Consider the following 20,691-nt stretch of genomic DNA (forward strand, 5'->3'; position numbering starts at 1 on the left):
AGTTAGCTAAAGATGGCTTTCCAAAATATGATATTAATTAGTTTGAAGTTCTTATTACAACTGGAAGAGTTAGTGTTATTTTTGCAATCCAACTTCTGGGTCAGGAGATTTTCATTTTTTCCTATTTGTCCTTCTGCATTGAAATGGGCCTCACTATTTGTCATTCACTTAAAATAATAGTTCAACTTTCAGAGTTTGAAATATAATTGAAATATAATTTCAATACTAAGCATTCAGCACAGATTGAATTCTAATAGTTTTTTATAAAAATTTTTGTTTTCATTAAGGAGTCAGGTATTTCAGTAAAGGGTCAGACAAATAACTTAGGCTTTGTAGGCCATTAGTCTCTGTCATTAACTACTTTGTCATAATGCAGAAGCAGCCATAGACAACACATGAATGAGTTTGCCTGTATTTTAATAAAACGTTAAAAAAAAACCTGTCAGTGGGCCAAATTTGGCCCATCAAATGGTTTACCAGCCCTTGCTTTCTCTCAAAGATCGGTTTTTAGATTGAGATTTTTATTCAAAACAGAAGTTTGATATAGTTTTTTTTGTGATATACACCAGCTACATAAAAGTTACAAAGTATAAAAACTAAAATGTATGTATATACAGTTAACCAAGGTAGATGTATTTGTTTAAAAGTGAAGTGAATGTAAAGGTAATGAAAATAATTAGTGGGTGAAGTAGATAGGTCTTTGCTAAGGGTAATGCAATTTATGGAGGGATTAAAAATGAGATCAGTTGCTGTGAGAATTTATGTCCAGGTTAGATGAGAAATAGATACTAGTTCTTTTAGTGGCTTGAAATCACTGGTGAGAAAAAGTAATAGGAATTCTTCAGGATGGGGGGAAATGGAGGTTAGCTGAAAACAGAATGTTGTATTGATTCCATGCAACTCACTTCAGATTTTTTCTTTTTAGTAAGATTCCTTTTCACCATTGACATCTGCTTACTTAGGATATGTCCCATTTGCGTTGAGGTGTTGGCTCTGTTCCTTGTCACAGCAATTTGTTATGATCTTTGTTTTCAGCAAAGTGCCTTGGGGATCTCACCTGGTAAAACTTGCTGGGGGATGTTAGTTAAGAGTGCAGTATTTGCAAAAGAATTTCCCTATAATGGAAAGCTGAAATAGGATCAGCTTGGTTGATTTGGGTGTTTATTGCTTTAAGTATGCTTCCTTTAATAACTAGACAAGAAGTAGCCAATATCTTGGAAGAGGTGTTTGATAATCTTATTTGAATTATTTTTTGACTATTTCTCTGTCTAAAATGGCTTCTGTTAATCATCAATTTTGAAAATCATGATTTTAGTCAATGCCAAGAATGTACTTATAAAAAATACTAATGCCTAGTAGAGACATTTTTAATTTGTTAAAAGAAGAATTCTTCCTTAATACTTTAGAGTCCTTCAACCAAAAGTGAAGGTTGTATTCAGGTTGCAACTCAAATTGCCTCTTTCAATTAACTAGTGAAACATAGTTGCCTACTGTCATCAATTATTTCATAAGTTATTGTAGGGAAGCAAAATGAAAACTTGGAGAGAGACCAAAATACTATTTGCAAATGACTTTATTTCAATATTTTGAAAATCCAAGAGAGTACGTTGAGAAATAGTTTTCTGAACACTTAAGAGTAATCATTTGGGAGGCAATAAAAGAAGACCCATTTATAATAAGAGCCACAAAATAAAAATTGTGTGAAGCTTCCAAAAGAAAAACCACAGAACCTAACAGGGAGAAATACAGTGTTTCTGGGTGTAAGATTAAATATACTGCTGTTTGGAAGATCTCATTTTCCATGCCTTTGCCCCACAGAAGACTTGTATTGAATTAGGTGGTGGCAGCTGGGTAGTGGTGCCCATTGCCCCATTCCTAATTCATGCAATATAAAAATCAGGACAGGGCAGCTACAGAACTGTGCAGTCGCCCTTTCCCTCACAGCTCTGTTACAAGAGAGTTAACCTGCTCTGGTTGGATTGGCAGTCATGTGGCAGCATACATCTCTCCCAGCTTTCTTGGGGCAGAAGAGCTATTGTATGTACATTCAGCAGCTGGTGAACCTTGGCACATTCTAGTCTCCTCCTATGCCGTCTGCAGCCACCAACACAGCTGTTCCACAGGGAGCATTCAATGTAGACCCAGTTTCCCAACATTCCCCCACCCCACAACCTGCTCCATAGCACAGAGGCACAGGGGTCCTGTTCAGGGGAGGGTTGGAGTGAGCTTCAAAGATTTGGTAAACATGCTGTTACAAGGGGCCTGACTTTATCTGGATCAGACTGGAGCAATTTATACCCTATAGTATTGTTGAGAACAATAGAGCAATCATTTAGCAGTTACTGAAGGCTAACAGTTGCTGGTGATACCACTGGATATCACTGAGAAGCTTAAAGATGAGAGAGAGAGGGAGAGAGAGAGAGAGAAAGTCTGGATAAAACTGCAGACGTCCCTTGTAATCAGAAAGAATGTGTGCATGCTCAAGGCTGCAACCACATAGGAGCAACCCTTGCTGAAAGTAGGGCAAGTCTTGTAAACTCCCTAAGCAGTGAAAGCAGCCTCTAAGTCACAGATCCAATGGTAAAGGGTGTAAATCTCTTACTGATTCAGGGAGCTTAAGCACAACCTCTGATCAATCTGGCTGGTTGCTAGGTGGTGCTGACTTAAAAGCAAGCCCTAGGAAGTCAGGCTTAAAGATAAAAATGAGGGGGAAATAAGTTGAGCAGTGACAACAGAGGCTGCATACCGTGAGGGGAAAAAGACTTGGTGAATTAGTTTAGCCAAATTACTAAAAACAAGTCCAGAGTGGGCGAGGAGTATGCAGAGATCCTACAATATGTTACCTAAAATGTCCAGCTTTCAACATAAAATTAGACATTCAAAGAAACAGCAAAGTGCGACATATGAGGGAAAAAGGCAATAGGAACTTCCTTTGAGGGTTACCAGATGTAGGATAAATGTTAAGCAGCTATTATAAATAGGTTCAAAGACCTAAAGGAAACCAGATTTAAAGAATTAAAGTATACTGACAATGTCTCATCAAATGGAAAATATTAAGATAGAAATTACAAAGAAAGAACGAAATGAAAATTCTTGAGTTGAAAAGTACAATAACCAAGGTGAAAAATTTACTAGAGAGGCTCAACAGTAGATTTGAACTGGCAGAAGAATCAGCAAACCTGAAGATAGATAGAAATTGTGAAATATGAAGTACAGACCAAAAAAATGAAGAAAAACCATCTTCCTCACACCACATACACAAAAATTAACTCAAAATGGAGTATAAGCCTAAATATAAGAAAAAACTATAAATCTTGTAGTAGAAAATATAGAAGTAAATATTTATGACCCTTGTTTAGTCAAAGCCTTCTTAGACTTCTTCTTTGGTGTCATCACCAAAAGATATATCGAGTTTTTATTAGAAGAAGATATTGTAAAGCTGATCTATTTCACCTAGTTTGGATTAATACCAATTTAATTTCCATAATAAAAACTTTGTATAACTTCATCTCTCCACCCCCCCGTGCTGTTATTGTCACAGATTATATAGCTTTATAAATTGTGTGCCCATCAGTGTAGATTTATAATTATTGCTTTATGCATTTTTCTTCTAAATAAGAGGGAGGAAAAGTTACAAGTAAAATGTATGTATTTTTTGTCTTTTATATTTACCTATGCTGGTGTTTGTATTTACATTTATCAGTTGTGTATTTCTTTGTGTGGAATTGCATTACTATGTAGTGTCCTTTAAACTTTAAGGACTTTTTTTGTAGAACAGTTCTGCTAGCAATGTTTATCTGAAAATGTGTTAATTTTTCTTTCCTTTTTGAAGGTTGGTTTTGCTGAATATAGAATTCTTGGTTGGCAGTTTTTTCTATGCAGAACTTTGACTATGTCATCTCACTGCCATCTGGCTTCCATGGTTTCTGATGAGAAATCAGCTGTTAATCTTACTGAGAACCTTTTGTATGTGATGAGTCACTTCTCTCTTGCTGCTTTCAAGATTCTCTGTCTTTCAATAGCTTGATTATGATATGCCTTGTGTGCACATTTTAAGTTTATCCTACTTGAAGTTCTTGAAGCTTTGTGGGTTGATAGAATAATGTTTTTCACCAAATTTGGGAAGTTTGTATTTCTTCAGATATTCTTTCTGATGCTTTTTCTTCTCTCCTTCTGAGACTCACTTTTTTTTTTTTTTTTTTTTCTTTTTGCGGTATGCGGGCCTCTCACTGTTGTGGCCTCTCCCGTTGCGGAGCACAGGCTCCGGATGCGCAGGCCCAGCGGCCATGGCTCACGGGCCCAGCCGCTCCGCGGCATATGGGATCCTCCCAGACCGGGGCACGAACCCGTATCCCCTGCATCGGCAGGCGGACTCTCAACCACTGCGCCACCAGGGAGGCCCGAGACTCACTTTTTAATACGCTGTTATGCTTGATAGTGTCCCACAGATCTCTCAGGCTCTGTCCATTTCTCTTCATTTTTTGTCTTTCTGTTTCTCAACATGGGCAATATCAATTGACTTATCTTTAAGTTCATGGATTCCTTCTTCAGCCTGTTCAAATCTGTTGCTGAGCTCCTCTAGTGAATTTTTCATTTCAGTTTTTTTACTTTTCAACTCTATAATTGAAAGTTCTAGAATTAAAAATTCTTTTCATAAATTCTGTCTATTTATTTATATTCTTTATTTGGTTGAGACATCATTGTCTTACTTTTTTTCATTCTTTAAACAGTTTCTTTCAGCTCTTTGAACATATTTAAAATAGCTAAATTAAAATCTTTGTTTAGAAAATCCAGTGCCTGGGCTTTTTCAGGATTTTTATTGATTGCTTTTCTGTGTGTCTGGGCAATACTTTCCTCTTTCTTTACATGCCTTGCAGTTTTTTTGTTGTAAACAGGACATTTAAAATATTATAATGTGGCAACTCTGAAAATCAGGTTCTCCACCTCCCCACACACCCCCTCCAGCGTTTGTTGTCATTTTTGCTTGTTGTATTTGTCTAGTAACTTTTTTGAACTAAGTTTGTAAAGTCTTTATTCTTTGTTATGTGTCACCAATAAAGTCTCTGTAATGTTAGCTTAATGGTCAGCTAATGATTGGATGAGAATTCCTTATATACTTGGAATGAAAAAGTCAATGTTTGCCAAGGGATACTGTGTGTGTTTTTGTGGTGACCCTGCCGCACTTAGCCAGGCAATTTACAGCTCTGCCTTAGCCTTCACTTCTTCAGCAGCGCCTCCAGGTCAGCCAGATAAGAGAGCTTATGGCATTCTCAGGTCTTTCCTTAGTGTACACACACAGTCGTGAGCATGCATGTGACCTTCTAGATTCCCAGGAGTATGTTAAAGCTTTACAAAGCCCTATTACTTTCCTCCCTAGCTTTTTGGTTAGGGAGAACCCTAACCAAATCACGTCAAATTTTATCTGTCGGATCAGACAGCAGCGATTAAAACATCTACCTGTCAATGTTTTCAACATGGCCCCTAGATAGTAGCTGTAGCTCTCTGCCAGCTTCATGTCAGGCAAAAGCCAATCTTCCAGTAAGTCACCAGAGTAGTCAAAACAAATAATTACAATTCTCTATGAATGAAGTCTGTTCTGTTTCCCTCTGATACCAGGAATGAGGTTTTTTACTTATAGGACTCTGCTGACATCAAAGTTAAGAGTGAAAGGCTGACAACTTTCTCTTTAAGATCAAGAACAAGAAAGGACGTCCACTCTCACTGCGTCTGTTAAACATTGTACTGGTGGCAGTTAGGCATCCAAATGGGAAAGGAAGAATTAAAATATCTCTATTTTTAGATGACATGATCTTATGTGTGGAAAATCCTAAGGAATCCATTAAAAAAACCCTCATAACTAATAAAAGAGATCAGCAAAGGTGCAGAATACAAGATCAATAGAAAAATCAATTTTATTTCTATACTTTAGCAGTGAGCAATCAAAGTGAAATTAAGAAAAAAATTCCACTTGGCATCTAAGAGAATAAAATGCTTAGGAATAAATTTGACAGGAGAAATGCAAGACTTTTACACTGAAACTACAAATCATTGTTGAAAGAAATTAAAGAAGACCTAAATAAGTGTAGAAACATGACATGTTTGTGCATTTATTATTAAGATGGCAGTACTACCCAAGTTGATTCACAGATTTGATACAAGCCCTGTCAAAATTCCAGCTGCCTTTTTGCCAGAAATTGACAAGCTGATTCTAAAATTCATATAGAAACAAGATACAGAATAGCCAAAACAATTTTTTAAATTAATTTACTTGTTTTTGGCTGTGTGGGTCTTTGTTGCTGTGCGCAGGCTTTCTCTAGTTGCGGCAAGCAGGAGCTACTCTTCATCGCAGTGTGAGGTCTTCTCATTGCAGTGGCTTCTCTTTGTTGTGGAGCACGGGCTCTAGGCACGTGGGTTTCAGTAGTTGTGGCACCTGGGCTTAGTTGCTATGTGGTATGTGGGATCTTCCCGGACCAGGGCTCAAACCCTTGTCCCCTGCATTGGCAGACAGCTTCTTAACCACTGCACCACCAGGGAAGTACCAGCCAAAACAATTTTGAAAAGAAGAATAACATTGGAAAACTCACACTTCCCCATTTCAAAACTTACCACAAAGCTACTGTAATCAAGACAGTGTAGTACTGATGTAAGAATAGACATATAGATTGATGGAATAGAATTGAGAGTCCAGAAATAAACCCAAACATTAATGATCAATTGATTTTTGACCAGAATGTCAAGACAATTCAACATGGAAAGAATAGTCTTTTAACATATACTGCTAGGACAGCTGGATATCCACATGCAAGAGAATGTATTTAGTAGATACTCCCTCATACCATGTATAAAAGATAACTCAAAATGGATCAATGACCTACATGTTAGAGATAAAATGATTAAAATATTAGAAACAGATAAGTTGAAATTCATTAAATTGAAAACATTTGTGTTTCAAAGAACTCAAGACAATCCACAAAATGGGAGAAAACACTTTCAAATCATATATCTAATGTGGGAATTGTACCCAGGATACACATAAATGATTACAACTCAATAATAAAAAGACAACTCAATTAAAAAGTGGTCAAAGGAGGGAATTCCCTGGCAGTCCAGTGGTTAGGACTCTGCGCTTTCACTGCCAAGGCCCCGGGTTCGATCTCTGGTTGGAGAACTAAGATCCCACAAGCCGTGCGGCCCCCCCGCCAAAAAAAAAAAATTGTCAAAGGATTTGAATAGACATTTCTGCAAAGAAGTTATACAAATAGCTGATAACAACATGAAAAAGATGGTTAACATTTCTAGTCATTAGGGAAATACAAATCCAAAGCATAATGAGATATTACTTCACACCCTTTAGGGTGGTTACAGTTGAAAAGACAATAACAACGGTTGATGAGTATATAGAGAAACAGAAACTCATACATTGTTAGGATGTAAAATAGTGTAGTCACTTTGGGAAACACTTTGGGTGTTTCTCAAACTGTTAAGTATATTTGCCATATGATGCAGAAATTCCACTTTTAGATATATACCCAAAAGAAATGAAGAACGTACATCCACTCGAAAACCTGTACAAAATTGTTTATGGTAGTAGTATCCATAATAGCCAAAAAGTGGAAACAACTCAAATGTCCATCAGTTGATGAATGAATAAACAAAATATGGTATATCTATATAATATATTATTCAGCAATGAAAAGAAATGGAGTACTGATACTATAACATAGATGAACATTGAAAACAGTAGGCTAAGTGAAAGAAGGCAGTCACAAAGGACCACATATTGTATGATCCCATTCATATGAAATGTCAAATATGCAAGTCTATAGAGACAAACTAGATCAGTGGTTGACTAGGATGGGAGCTGGGGGAGAGTGGAGAGTGTCTGCTTATAGGTATGGAGTTTCTTTTTGATGTGAGTAGATTCTAAGCAGATTGTGGTAATGGTTGCCCAACTCTGAATATAGTCAAATCCACTGAACTGTATAGTTTTAAGTGGGTGAATTTTATAGTATGTTAATTATATCTCAATAACACCGTTAAAATTATCAACTAGTAAAAGTTGGTTAACTATTAGAAGGGGAAAGTTGGATATTAAGGAATGCAGAAATGACAAGTGAGAATAAGCACGGAAGAAACTAAGCACTTAGAATAGGGCTCACCAAACCCTAGTCTGAGATTCAGGCCTTGTTGAAGAGGTTGTAGCTGCCACAGGGACATTCAGGCTGCTGATAGTGAAGAAATTTTCTATAAGGTGCAGACCTGACTGAGCCGGTTTGTGGGAATAGTCAGTTCAGTGGCTGTGAAACTCATTAGAGGGTGCTGGTCAGCTAGAGCTGGTCTACTCCTGCTAAGAGTTAAAGAAACTCACTGGAAGGTGCTGGCAGCCTTGAGCTGGTCCACAGGAAGTTTCCTCACCGAGTGGCAGACAAACTCATAGAGGGTGTGGCCAAGCTAGAGCCTACTGGTGGCTGAGAGAAATTCATTGGTGAGAACTGGTGGGATAAAGTCAGTTAGCAGAACCTGGCCTGGGGGTGCTGCAGAAAAGCTCAGTGGAAGATGCCACAGCCCAGAACTGGTCTGCAAAAAGTGACCTGCTAGGTGGCTGAGAAACTCAGAGGAGAGTGATTGTCACTGGGTTTCCCTAATCCACTAATAGGGAAAAAGCACACTGGAAGCAGGAAGGGATATATATGTATATATATATAAAGCAGCACCATTATTGGCCCATACTCTGCCTCAATTGTTGCCATATTCTCTTAGCCTTATCCACAACTCTGTGAGCCCCCTTGATTGGTATCCTAATCTTGTTATGATAATTGAGACGCCCCTGGCTTCTGATATGTAAGTGCTGCTATCAACGTCCCAGGGTTTAGACTATTAGCCCTAGCTACCATTAGCCCTGGCCAGCAGAACTGGGCTACCAGTGAACTTCTTAGTGATATTTGCTCCCTTCTTACCAGTGCATTTCTAATGGCCTTGGTGATCACACTTGTCCTTTGGGACATAATTCTCTGGTGGGTCTTCTGCCCTCACATAATATATCCACTCCAGTATGCTCACTTCCCTGAGCCTTTTAATTCTCTCCTCTGCTATCTGCCATAGCAATTTAGGCATTTCACCCTCAATCAGTGAAGGTCATCACTTTTTCTAGTCTTCCAGGAGCCACTCAATGAGTTTGCATCATCTCCTAGGGTCATTGCCAGAGTATTAAATTATGTATCCTGAGAAGCGCCCTTAAGTTAATGAATTATTCCTTATCCAATCTTATATTCTGGCTTCTTTGCTCAAGTATTCTCAAAATCTAGTTCCATGGTATTTCCTCAGCTCCTGCAAGTACATGGTGCCTAATTCTTCAGACTCTTTCAGGATGTATTCTTACCTCCCTCAGCAGGCCTAGCACATTTATAGCTGATTTAAGCTGCAACTTAACTTTAGTTATTGGCCTAGCAACCAGGACAGAAGGTAGGGGCATATCCTGAGGGGTATTTCTGTTGCCTTGCAGGGGAGAGGCCTCTGCAGTGTCTTCCCACGCAGGCAGAATGCTATTTCTTAATGACAGGGGTTAACTCTGCAGACTCTGAGGGTTCAGAGGAGTCTGGGAAGCCAAATAATTGGTGTCATTCACCATTAATGATGGTTTTACCACCATTCATCCCGAGATGTTCTCATCCCATCTGTCAGGGTCTCAGGTTTTTTGAACTAGGACTCTGACCTTGGTATGACAGACCTGTCTTGGTTTAGCATTAAATTATCTTTGCAGGGAATTCCCTGGAGGTCCAGTGGTTAGGACTCAGTGCTTTCACTGCTGTGGGCCTGGGTTTGATCCCTGGTCAGGGAACTAAGATCCCACAAGCCACGTAGCGTGGCCAAAAAAAAAAAAAAATTAGTTTTGCAGTTCAGCAACTGTATTAAATCCTGAGTTTGGTCTTCAGCTTTTTCTTCTCTCCCACTGCAGGAGATTAGCAATTGGGTCACCACTTTGTACCAGGGATGGTTCATGCCTCAAATACCCCAAGGATGGAGTCCTTATTGTCAACTGGGTGGTGAGTAATCTGGTTCAAAGATGCCATCTTAATGCCTACTTTCTTGAAACTACTTCTGGTACTAAATCTGTCATTTGAGTTTTCTGGGGAGAAGATGCTGAGATGGAATTTGGAGTACAAGAGGTTTATTGGACAGTAATGCCTGGGGGATGGAGCAAGATTGAGTAAGAAAAGCTTTCACACCATAATGCAGATCTGATACCGGTGAAAGAAAAGGTTGGTGAGTGGAAGCAGGATTGGGTATAGAAAGCCTCAGACTTCCATGCACCACTGACAAAGTCAGCCAACTCAATGGATACTTTAGGTTAAAGACTATCCATTAGTTAGAGGAATTCCATGTTGGGCAGAATTGGCCAGACTGAGGGCTGCTTAGGAAGAGCATAGGCTTGGCTTAAAACCCAATGCAGATTCTGAAGGCATTAACAGCTAAAGGCTGTCAGCTAATTGCACTCCTACAGCTGAATGCCAAATTTTTTCCTGATGGGAGATCCTAACAGTGCACCTCCATGGCTACCACACGATGGGGCAATATCAAGTAGTGTGACATTCATGTAACTGGAGTCCCTGAAGGGGAGGAGAAGAAGGATGACAGAAAAAATGTTTGAAGAAAAAATAATAATTGAAACTTTTCCCCTAAATTTGATGAAAACTATAAATACAAAGATCCAAGAAGCAACATGAAGCTCAAGCAGGAAAAGCACAAAGAAAACCAAACCAAGACACATTATAATCACATTTTCATCATCACAGGTGATGAAGAGAAAAATTTTATTGCAGCTGGAGAAAAAAAGCACACATTATGTACTGAGAATCAAAGATAAGAATTACTGCAGACTTGTCATCAGAAATGCTGCAAGCCAGAAGAGTGGAATGATATCTCTAAGGTACTGAAGTCATCCCAGAATTCTTTCTCTAGCAAAATTACCCTTCAAAAATGAAGATAAAACAAAGAAAATTTCACAAAAGAGAAGTCTAAGATATGTCATCACCAGTAAAATTGCTCTATCTTAAATGTTAAGAGAAATTCTTCATGTGGAAGGAAAATAATACCAAGTGGGTATTAGATCTATACAAAGGAATTAAGAGCACTGGAAATGGTGAGTAAACAAATAAATATGAAAGTGAAAGGGGGGTATTATGACATTTAAGAATACAGTTATTTTTATAAGTGAGTTTGTGAGTTCATAACCCTCTAGAATTTCAAAATCCTTTCAGATTGCTGTCTTAGTGATCAAGTGCATTCCTCATTTAATTATTAGATTTATCTTAATTAGCATTAAGATAATGTGGCATTTCAGTGCTGTCTAAAGTACACAGTAGAATAAAAAGCTTTGATATGACAAAGTATAATACATTGCTGGGACAACCTAAGACCTTGGATATGGCTGCTCACAATGGTATCTCTTTTATTCCTGAGTGTTCATCAATGTCTGCTTTTCTGTCCCTGTTCTGTGGGCTGTTTCCCTAGGCTTTTAATCTAGTTTTGCTCTCATCCCACTCTGAACGCCATATCAAGTTTAGGGTCCATTTAATAGACATGCAGATCAAAGAGGGTATAATTATATTTAATAATCAAAGCTAACAACATAATCATGGATAAGAAAGTTCATATCTGTATACATCTCCCATGGTTGGGAGCTTACAAAAAGGAACCATTACATCCCCCTTATCTGTATTTATAAATATCATATATTATCTATATTTTATTTTCTACACATTAAAATTTTAACCAAGGCAATTGTCAAGCACTGACAGTAGGCGTCCTAGTTACACTGGGGCACTAGGACCATTGTGGTGGTCTAAATTTTCAGCAGCTTTGTTTTACCCAAGAGTATCATTTTCTTATTCTGGAAGTATCGTATTATTTTCTTACATGACTGAAAATACTTTACACCTGTTTTTTTAAATAAAGACATTTATTTGGAGAATATTAGTAGCATATTCTCAGCCTCACCAGATATTAACAGTTCATCAAGTCAGGCAACAGAACATGTCCATGTGAGCTTCTTATAAGGAAATCGATGACCACCTCAACAGCTTCCTCATCTTCTATTTTATTACTGGATGATTCATAATCCAAAATATGAAGTTTTTGGACTTTTTCCTCAAAAGTAGAAGTAGGTAAAATGTCTGAAGCAATGATTTTGACTTCCTTTAAAAATTTGTTTTTAATTTATGAAACTTTAACTGCATATTTCAGTCTTGTGGAATCTTTTGTGTTATTCTGACTGTCAATAAGAACCAGGGGACTGTGTTGATGATTCTTGATGATTTCAGCAACACTTCCAAAGTACTAGAACAAGAAAACATAGATGAATTATAAATTGGCATTTATATTAACAATGAGCTCCACTCCTCCCATCTTCTCCAACTCTTTCAAGTTAGTCAGAGTTACTAGGTCCCAGATGATATTCTATCCAAACAAGTCTAATTTAACAATGTCTGTAACCTTTGAGGTGGCAGACCCTGGCCATTCAATAAGACTGAAAACACAACAGACATCCTCAATTAGTATAACTTCTTAGAGAAAATTACTTTCTTGAGTTATGATGTAATATTTTAATATTTTGTTTGTTATTTAGTGCCAAGTGTAAAACTGTCATACATTGAATTTCTCTACATTTTTATAAAACATAGATTATCTGTTATGTTGCATGTATTAGATACAAGGACTGATGTAGTAAATTAACGTTAGAATTTAATGTGAAGAGAGTTATTTCCCAGGTTAATTCATGTTTGTTTTTGTTTTCTTTTTTTTGAATAAATAAGGAAACCTTTATAAACCCTCATATACCCATTTTTGCTTTAGCTCCCAGTAAGTTTAGAGCTAAATTAGTGCCTAGTTAATAATGAAATTTCATGCTAAGCTCTTACTATACATACATATTTTTCCATATATTAATTCCTATTGTCTATTGGTTTTAGTTTAAGGCTATCACAATTTTTTTCTTAAAAATGATCAATGTTTTAAATGAAAGATAAAATAAGTATAACACAGACAAATAAATGAAATGCATTGATTATACAAAAGTGCTACAAGCTCACAATCATCAGATAAATGCATTTAGAGTCATTTTTTTAAAGTGGTAACTGTTTTGCAACACTGCCATATAATTTAGCAGTTACCACCAATTGACTTCATTTTCTCTTAGTTTTTCATATAAAGATAAACATCTGGAATAAAAAAATGTTTAAAAGCCTTTATTAATTATTTGGATAGCTTCCAAATATATATTAAATAAATAAAGTATTCAGAATACTAGTCATTTTTCAAATGAAACACCTTTTAGATAATAAAACATCTTTTAGATAATTGGCTTCTGAATATTAGGTTAGGGAGGAGAGACAGAGACTTTCAAGTACCTTTAGTCCTTATTTCTTACTTTCTCTTCAATCATTCAGACCTCCTGTACTTGCCAATGAATTGTTTTTATGATATTCATAAAGACATTCATTCTGTTCGTTTGGCACAGCATATTGTTAAACTGAATGCAGTTGGAAGTTAAATTTATGGACTAACACACCAGGAAATGAAATGGTACAACCTCTTTGAAGTGAATTCCAAGTGAAAAAGTGTGTTCTGAACCCAGTAAATATAAGAGAGAGTTGCTTTGCTTATACAAATAAGCATCTCATTCTGTCCTTATACTCTTCTGAATATTTCTGAGGATTGCTTTGTTGCAGAGTTTGGGGATTAAAATGTTTGAAATAGGGGGTTGAGCTGAGTTGAAATGTTTGAAGTAGAGACTGGACTTGTGGCATATTTGTGATTTGACTGAAAGAAGGATTGAGCATAACTTAGTTGCAGTTTCCCCTTAACACTTTGTTTTTGGTCTACACTAATTCAGTGTATTTGAGATATTCATACATGGACAGAAAAACAATTGTTTGATAACTCAAAATCCCATGGTCAATAAAATAAAGCAAACAGATCTCAGAGCGATAAAATACTCAATATGTATCCACATAATGTCAAAACATTTGCAAAAAAAGTTAAACAGTTAATCAACTAGTTACTTTTTCTACCCATGAATACCCAAACACAAATACAGACAAACAGAATTTTCAAGATCTCCACATGGTTGACATCATGTAACCAAAGTTTTCATTTTTCAATTCAGATGTTCAGTATCTGGGAGAAATTATCTTTTCATTATAGTTAATTTAAGTAAGTGTTTTAAAGGACTCTGTCAGTACTTCCAGATGCTATTATAATAATATGTATTTATTTTGGTATCCATAGGCTGGATAATTGGGGAGTGGGGTGAAGCTCTGATCTATTCATTCTGAGGTAGGAATGAAGATTCTTTAAGCCAAGAAGAACCACTGTTTATCAGAGTTGTCTAGCAGGACAAGGAAGTCCAGAGCCCCTCTGAGAGCTCAAAATTTATCTGAGTGAATTTCAGTACCACTAAAAAGGACAGCGCCTCCACCCACCCTTAAGCCTCTTATAGAAGTACTGGACCCCTGGGGAGGCTTTTTAAAAAAATTTTTTTATTATTTATTTATTTATTTGGCTGCATTGGGTCTTTTGTTGCTGCGCGTGGGCTTTCTCTAGTTGCAGGGAGCGGGGGCTATTCTTCGTTTTGGTGCGCTGGCTTGTTGCGGAGCACGGGCTCTAGGTGCACAGGCTTCAGTAGTTGTGGCTCATGGGCTCTAGAGCACAGGCTCAGTAGTTGTGGTGCACAGGCTTAGCTGCTCCACGGCATGTGGGATCTTCCCAGACCAGGGCTCAAACCCATTTCTCCTGCATTGGCAGGCAGATTCTTAACCACTGTGCCACCAGGGAAGTCTCTGGGGAGGCTTTAGAATGTAACCATCCATCCAAAGTCACTCTGTCCTACTAGGATCACCACCATATCCTACCACTGATTACTGTTGAGGAGCATATAGTTTAAAAAATTTGTCATATAAAGGTCTCAGTGAGAATGAAGGTTTTTGTGAGTAGGGAGAAGCAGACAGTTCTGTTAAAATTTAACTGGTGTGAAATGATAATGCAATCTTTATTTTAAAACCCATTTGGTCTTGATCAGTGTTTCGTGTTTTCAGAGTTTTGCATTTTCTAACTCTCTGAGACTTTATTAAAAGCAAAATAAAACTCCAAACTATAAAACTCCTCGAAGAAAACATAGAGAGAAAGCTTCATGAGACTGCATTTGGCAATGATTTCTTGGATGTTACACCAAAAGCACAGGCAACAAAACAAAAAATAGACAAATAGGACTACATTAAACTATACTACAAAGTTATAAGAGTTCTTTACATATTCTGGATATTAACCTCTTATCAGACACATAATTTGCAAACATTTTCTCCCATTTCATAGGTTGCCTTTTTACTCTGTTGATTGTGACCTTTGATGAACAGAAAATTTTAGACCATTTTATTATACCATATACAAAAATAAGACTCAAAATGAATTAAAGATTTAAATGTAAGACCTGAAACCATAAAAATCCCAGAAGAAAACATAAGCAGTATGCTCTTTGACATTGGTCTTAGCAATATTTTTTGGACATGTCTCCTCAAGCAAGGGTGACAAAAGCACAAATAAACAAATGGGACTACACCAAACTAAAAACATTTTGCATAACAAAGGAAACCATCAACAAAAGAAAAAGGCAACCTACTGAATGAGAGAAGATATTTGCAAATAATATGTCTGATAAGGGGATAATATCCAAAATATATAAAGAACTCATGTAACTCAGTATCAAACAAACAAATAAGCAATCTAATTAAAAAATGGGCAGAGGACCTGAGTAGACATTTTTCTGAAGAAGACATGCAGATGGCCAACAGGCACATGAAATGATGCTCAACATCACTAATCATCAGGAAAATGAAAATCAGAACCACAATGAGATATCACATCACACCTGTGAGAATGGCTATTATCAAAAAGACAAGAAACAACATGCTTGTGAGGATGTGAAGAAAAGGGAACCCGCGTGCACTGTTGGTGGGAATGTACATTGGTAGGACAACTATGGAAAACAGTATGGAGATTCCTCAAAAAATTAAAAATAGAACTGCCATATGATCCACCAATTCCTCTCCTGGGTATATATCCAAAGAAAATGAAAACACTAATTCAAAAAGATATATACACTCTGATGTTCATACAAGCATTATTTATAGTAGCCAAGATATGGAAGCAAACTAAGTGTCCGTCAAAAGATGAATAGGTAAAGATGATGTTATATATATACAATGGAATATTACTCAGCCATAAAAATTGTGCCATTTGTGACAACATGGGTGGACCTAGAGGGTGTTACACTAAGTAAAGTAAGTCAGACAGAGAAAGACAAATACCATATGATTTCACTTATATGTGGAATCTAAAAAACAAAACAAACAAAATGCTGAGTCAGACTGACCTCATTAAGCAACAGGATAAAAGATATAGCTTTTACATCATACCAGTCTTTCCTCCTTTCTGTTGTCTCATAGGATATACTGCCCAAACATAGTATTTTATCTCGTACTCTATGACAATGTGCAAGCCTTAGACCAAGTACTCTTGTATCCTTTCTCCTCATCTCTGGCACCTAATACAGTATGATGGCATTGTGCTCAAAACACAGTTATAGAGTTGGATTAGAAGAGAAATTACTGACCTCTTCACCAGTTTTCTTTCTGCCCAAAGCATACTGTTTTGTTGCTTCAATAAATCGCACAGGGATATTATATACTCGCTTATTAAAAAATACAACTAGTGTATATGGCTGTTTGGAATCATGGCCAGAGCTTTTCCGAATAAGAAATGATCCATCCTGTTTATTAAAAGAAAGAATAATTATGATTAGTGTTACTTGTATTTCCATAGGTTAAAAATCAGTTTATGAAAAATACCTATATTATATTCAAAAGGTAATTATTTAGGTATATGATTTTTATTACCAATTAGAGCTTGTTTTATTATTTTGCAAGAAAATACTTCAGTAAAATATATACTTATAGAAAATTCTGAAAGAGGTAAATGCTAGCTTTCTGAGGCACCAAATAAGATCTTACGTTTATAGGCTTTGGAAATGCGTGAAGGGACACATTAAGATCAAACCTAAAGGGCACTCTCGAACTAGGAACCATGTTCACAAATTGCCTATGAATAAAAAAATATATCAAACAAATTCCATTCAAAAGTGCTATAAGAAGAAAGCAAATATTGGGAATCAAAACATTTCAGCTGATAAAAATTCTCTCTCCAAAAATTTATGTTGAAGCAGAAAAAAAATTGTAACACAACATTCCAAATTTAATTAAATATCTTGTAAAATATTCTACAGTCATAAATTCAAAAATTATGAATGAAAAATAGACAAAAACAGGAAGAAGGAATGCAATAAGAGTTGATCAAACCTGGGAAAAAGTGCTTACCTGGTGGTTCAGTGGTTAAGAATCTGCCTGCCAATGCAGGGGACATGGGTTCGAGCCCTGGTCCAGGAAGATCCCACATGCCACGGAGCAACTAAGCACATGCACCACAACTACTGAGCCTGTGCTCTCAAGCCCGCAAGCCACAACTACTGAGCCCACAACTACTGAAGCCCATGTACCTAGGGCCTGTGCTCTGCAACAAGAGAAGCCACTGCAATGAGAAGCCTGCGCACCGCAACGAAGAGTAGCCCCCACTCACTGCAACTAGAGAAAGCCCACATGCAGCAACGAAGACCCAACGCAGCCAAAAATAAATAAATAAATAAATAAATTAAAAAAACAAAACAAAACAAAAACCTGGGAAAGAAGTTGAAAAGAAAGACAAACCTGTATCAGAAATGAAGAAGAAATTGCAAGATGCCCAAGGGACAATAGCCTTAAATGAAGATTTAATAAATGACTGAAGGAGGGCATGGAAACAACCAAGAAAGAAAAAAAAAAAAAAGAGAGAGAGAGAGATTTAAAAAAAAAAAAAAAGTACAATAACATCAGAGTGGTTGGATTGAAAGAAAGACCCCCCCAAAGAAAGGTCTAAAATACATGTAATGTGAGTCCTTGAAAAAAAAACAAAATAATGAAACAGAACTACTCTTTAATACTATAATTTAAGAAAATGTTTTGGAAATAAGAGAAAACTTAAATCTACATATTGAAAGGGTTTCCATCTACCTGAAAACATCAACCTGGAAATCCACTCAGAGACATAATCTGGTGAAACTATTAGACTTTAAAAAGAAAAAAATCTGCAGAGCCATCAGATTAAAATATCAAATTACATATAAGGGCAAGAAAGTAACATTAGCATCAGAGTTCTCAGAAGCATCAAGGCAATCCAGTGGAGCAACACTTTTAAAAACTCAAGCCAAGGATTTTACATCCAGCCAAGATTTCCTCCGGGTATCAGGCTATGAAAAACAGTTTCGAACGTGCAAGAACTGAGGGAATAACGTAAGCACAGTCCTTCTTGAGAATCTACTACAGGTGAGCTTCACCAAACAAAAAGAGATAACTAAGGAAGCAACAGGACTGATGGAAAGCATTTACTATATTTCATTGTAGAGCTAGGACTAAACAACGGTGGCAGAAAACAGTATATTCTGGACTTCCCTAGTGGCTCAGTGGTTAAGAATCTGCCTGCCAATGCAGGGGACAAGAGACTCTATCCCTGGTCTGAGAAGATCCCACATGCTGCAGAGCAACTAAGCCTGTGCACCACAGCTACTGAACCTTTGCTCTAGAGCCCATGAGCCACAACTGCTGAACCCATGTGCCACAATTATGGAAGCCCTTGCACTCTAGGGCCCGTGCTCTGCAACAAAAGAAGCCACCGCAATGAGAAACCCGTGCACCACAACGAAGAGTAGCCCCTGCTAGCCACAACTAGAGAAAGCCCACACAAAGCAAACGAAGACCCAATGCAGCCCAAAATACCCCACAAAAAAACAGTATATTCTGACAAGGCAAGGTGCAAGTGGGCGGAGAAAAGAGAAAGAAAAAGAAAAGTGGCACTTTAATCTTGGATTGTCCAGACTGTTCTAGTGTTCCTATATGACTGGGCTTGGACTCTCCAAAAATTTACTTCCCAGTACTTTTTGCCATCTTGATCCCAATCTTTTATCCCAAGCATTGATCCAAAATAGTCTGTTACATCTCACTCCTGGATGGATCGCATGTAGCACCAAGCCTTACAGAGATCCCCTCCAGAGCTTTCTTCTCTTCCACTATTTGGAGAGCAGTGGAGCCTATGGATCCATGTATAGATGAAAGGACAAGCAGCAATAAGATGGAGGAACAAAGAAAGAGGGAGGTGCTTCAAAGAGAGGAGGGGATGGCAGTTCCTCTTGAGTAAGTAAAGAGAAAAGATCCCTGCATCCATAATTGTTGCAATTACTTAATTAGCATATTATCGGGATGACAACTGTGCCAATATAGGCTGAGGACACAACATGAGACTTTAAAATGGTCAGACCTTGTTTGATCTGTATAATGCCTCTTCGGCCGACTTTCGATCGCAGGCACCAGCATACCATGGTTTACAGTGAACGTCAGCTTCCTGTGAGTGAGAGAGCATTATTAAGCATGAGATGGCCCTTCAATGACACTGAACCTTCTGTGCACTAGAAACAAAGTCCCATTTTGCATTACCAGAAAGGCCTAAGTACATTTGGGCCAGTAATCTGAAAATGAGTTTTATGCTTCTTTTGATCAACCACAAGGATTATATAATTGACTTTTCCCCAGTTTGGCTGTAGGGGGTAGACTTAGTATTTGAACTTGAGACCTAATCCTGCTAGATTCCTGAACCATTTATTCCTTTCTCCTAAATAAGTTATCACCTCCCTTTCTATTATGATCTTACCATTGCTTTGTGGAGCGTTTTATAATTTCCGAAGTGTTTTTACAAATATCTTATTTGATTCTTGTAACAACTTTGAAGGCAAGACGAATACATGCTGTCATCCCTATTTTACATTTGAGGAAGCTTAGAGACTTGCCCAAGGGCACACCGAGTCCTTTCTCTGTCTTTTTTTAAACTGCTATTTTATGTGTTTTAATATCATATGCCTCCACAGATCTATTCTGAAAAAATTACATAGTTTAAATAGAATCTATGTGAGAGGAAGAACAATAAAAACAACACACTTCTTTGCTAGTTTTGAAGAAACACCAATTGTTATTTATGGCATCCAGAATACAAATCAGAATAAATGGAGCAAAGTCTTAACAGTTGGGAAAAAAATGTATTCTGTACCCATCAGCAAATGACAACTCACAGGCTCACTTAAAATAGAATCTGTTCCCAAGCTTCACTCCAAAGTCTCTCTTATAAGAAGTCATGCCCTTTCCTGCAGTTTACTGATAACGAGTTCATTTCATACCTGTTCTGACAAATTGGAATTAGATGAAAAGCTGGGTAATGGGCCATCCACAGTTGGGCTTCCCCCTTCTGGAAATCCTGAAAGGGATTTGAAAAATCAGTGGATCCCATTATATTTTAGCAGTTACTCTGCCTATACCTCAACACTGTGCTGGGAGCTACAAGGAACACACACACTGAAAAATCACACACATAAAAAAATCACACACACCAAAAAATCCTTAAGAGTTGTGCTTCTCGAAGTGAGGTCTGAGGACCCTGGGAATCCCCAAGATTCTTTCAGGGCATTTGTGAGGTTTTTTCCAAATACATATCTCTGTGATGCCC

The 20,691-nt window shown here is 37.3% G+C and overlaps 2 protein-coding genes across 2 annotated transcripts in view; one reads left to right on the top strand and one right to left on the bottom strand.

The window, feature by feature from the left end:
* The window catches only part of ZNF518A (zinc finger protein 518A), a 52,490-nt gene that overhangs the window by 26,275 nt on the left and 5,524 nt on the right, over positions 1–20,691 (top strand). Inside the window, exon 6 of the transcript XR_014295078.1 lies at positions 9,956–10,043. The gene's annotated coding sequence lies outside the window, so the exon portion shown is untranslated. The remainder of the gene's footprint in view (positions 1–9,955; positions 10,044–20,691) is intronic.
* Positions 11,699–20,691, bottom strand: part of BLNK (B cell linker) — an 82,787-nt gene continuing 73,794 nt past the window's right edge. The window contains exons 14-17 of the mRNA XM_082633582.1: positions 20,366–20,442; positions 19,456–19,539; positions 16,667–16,822; positions 11,699–12,336 (exon numbers count right to left, since the gene is read on the bottom strand). Coding sequence (XP_082489708.1) covers positions 12,217–12,336; positions 16,667–16,822; positions 19,456–19,539; positions 20,366–20,442 — 437 coding nt within the window. The 3' untranslated portion in view covers positions 11,699–12,216. The remainder of the gene's footprint in view (positions 12,337–16,666; positions 16,823–19,455; positions 19,540–20,365; positions 20,443–20,691) is intronic.

This window comes from Mesoplodon mirus, assembly GCF_964341445.2.
Source record: "Mesoplodon mirus genome assembly, chromosome: 2".
In the NCBI taxonomy this organism is placed as follows: Eukaryota; Metazoa; Chordata; class Mammalia; order Artiodactyla; family Ziphiidae; genus Mesoplodon; species Mesoplodon mirus.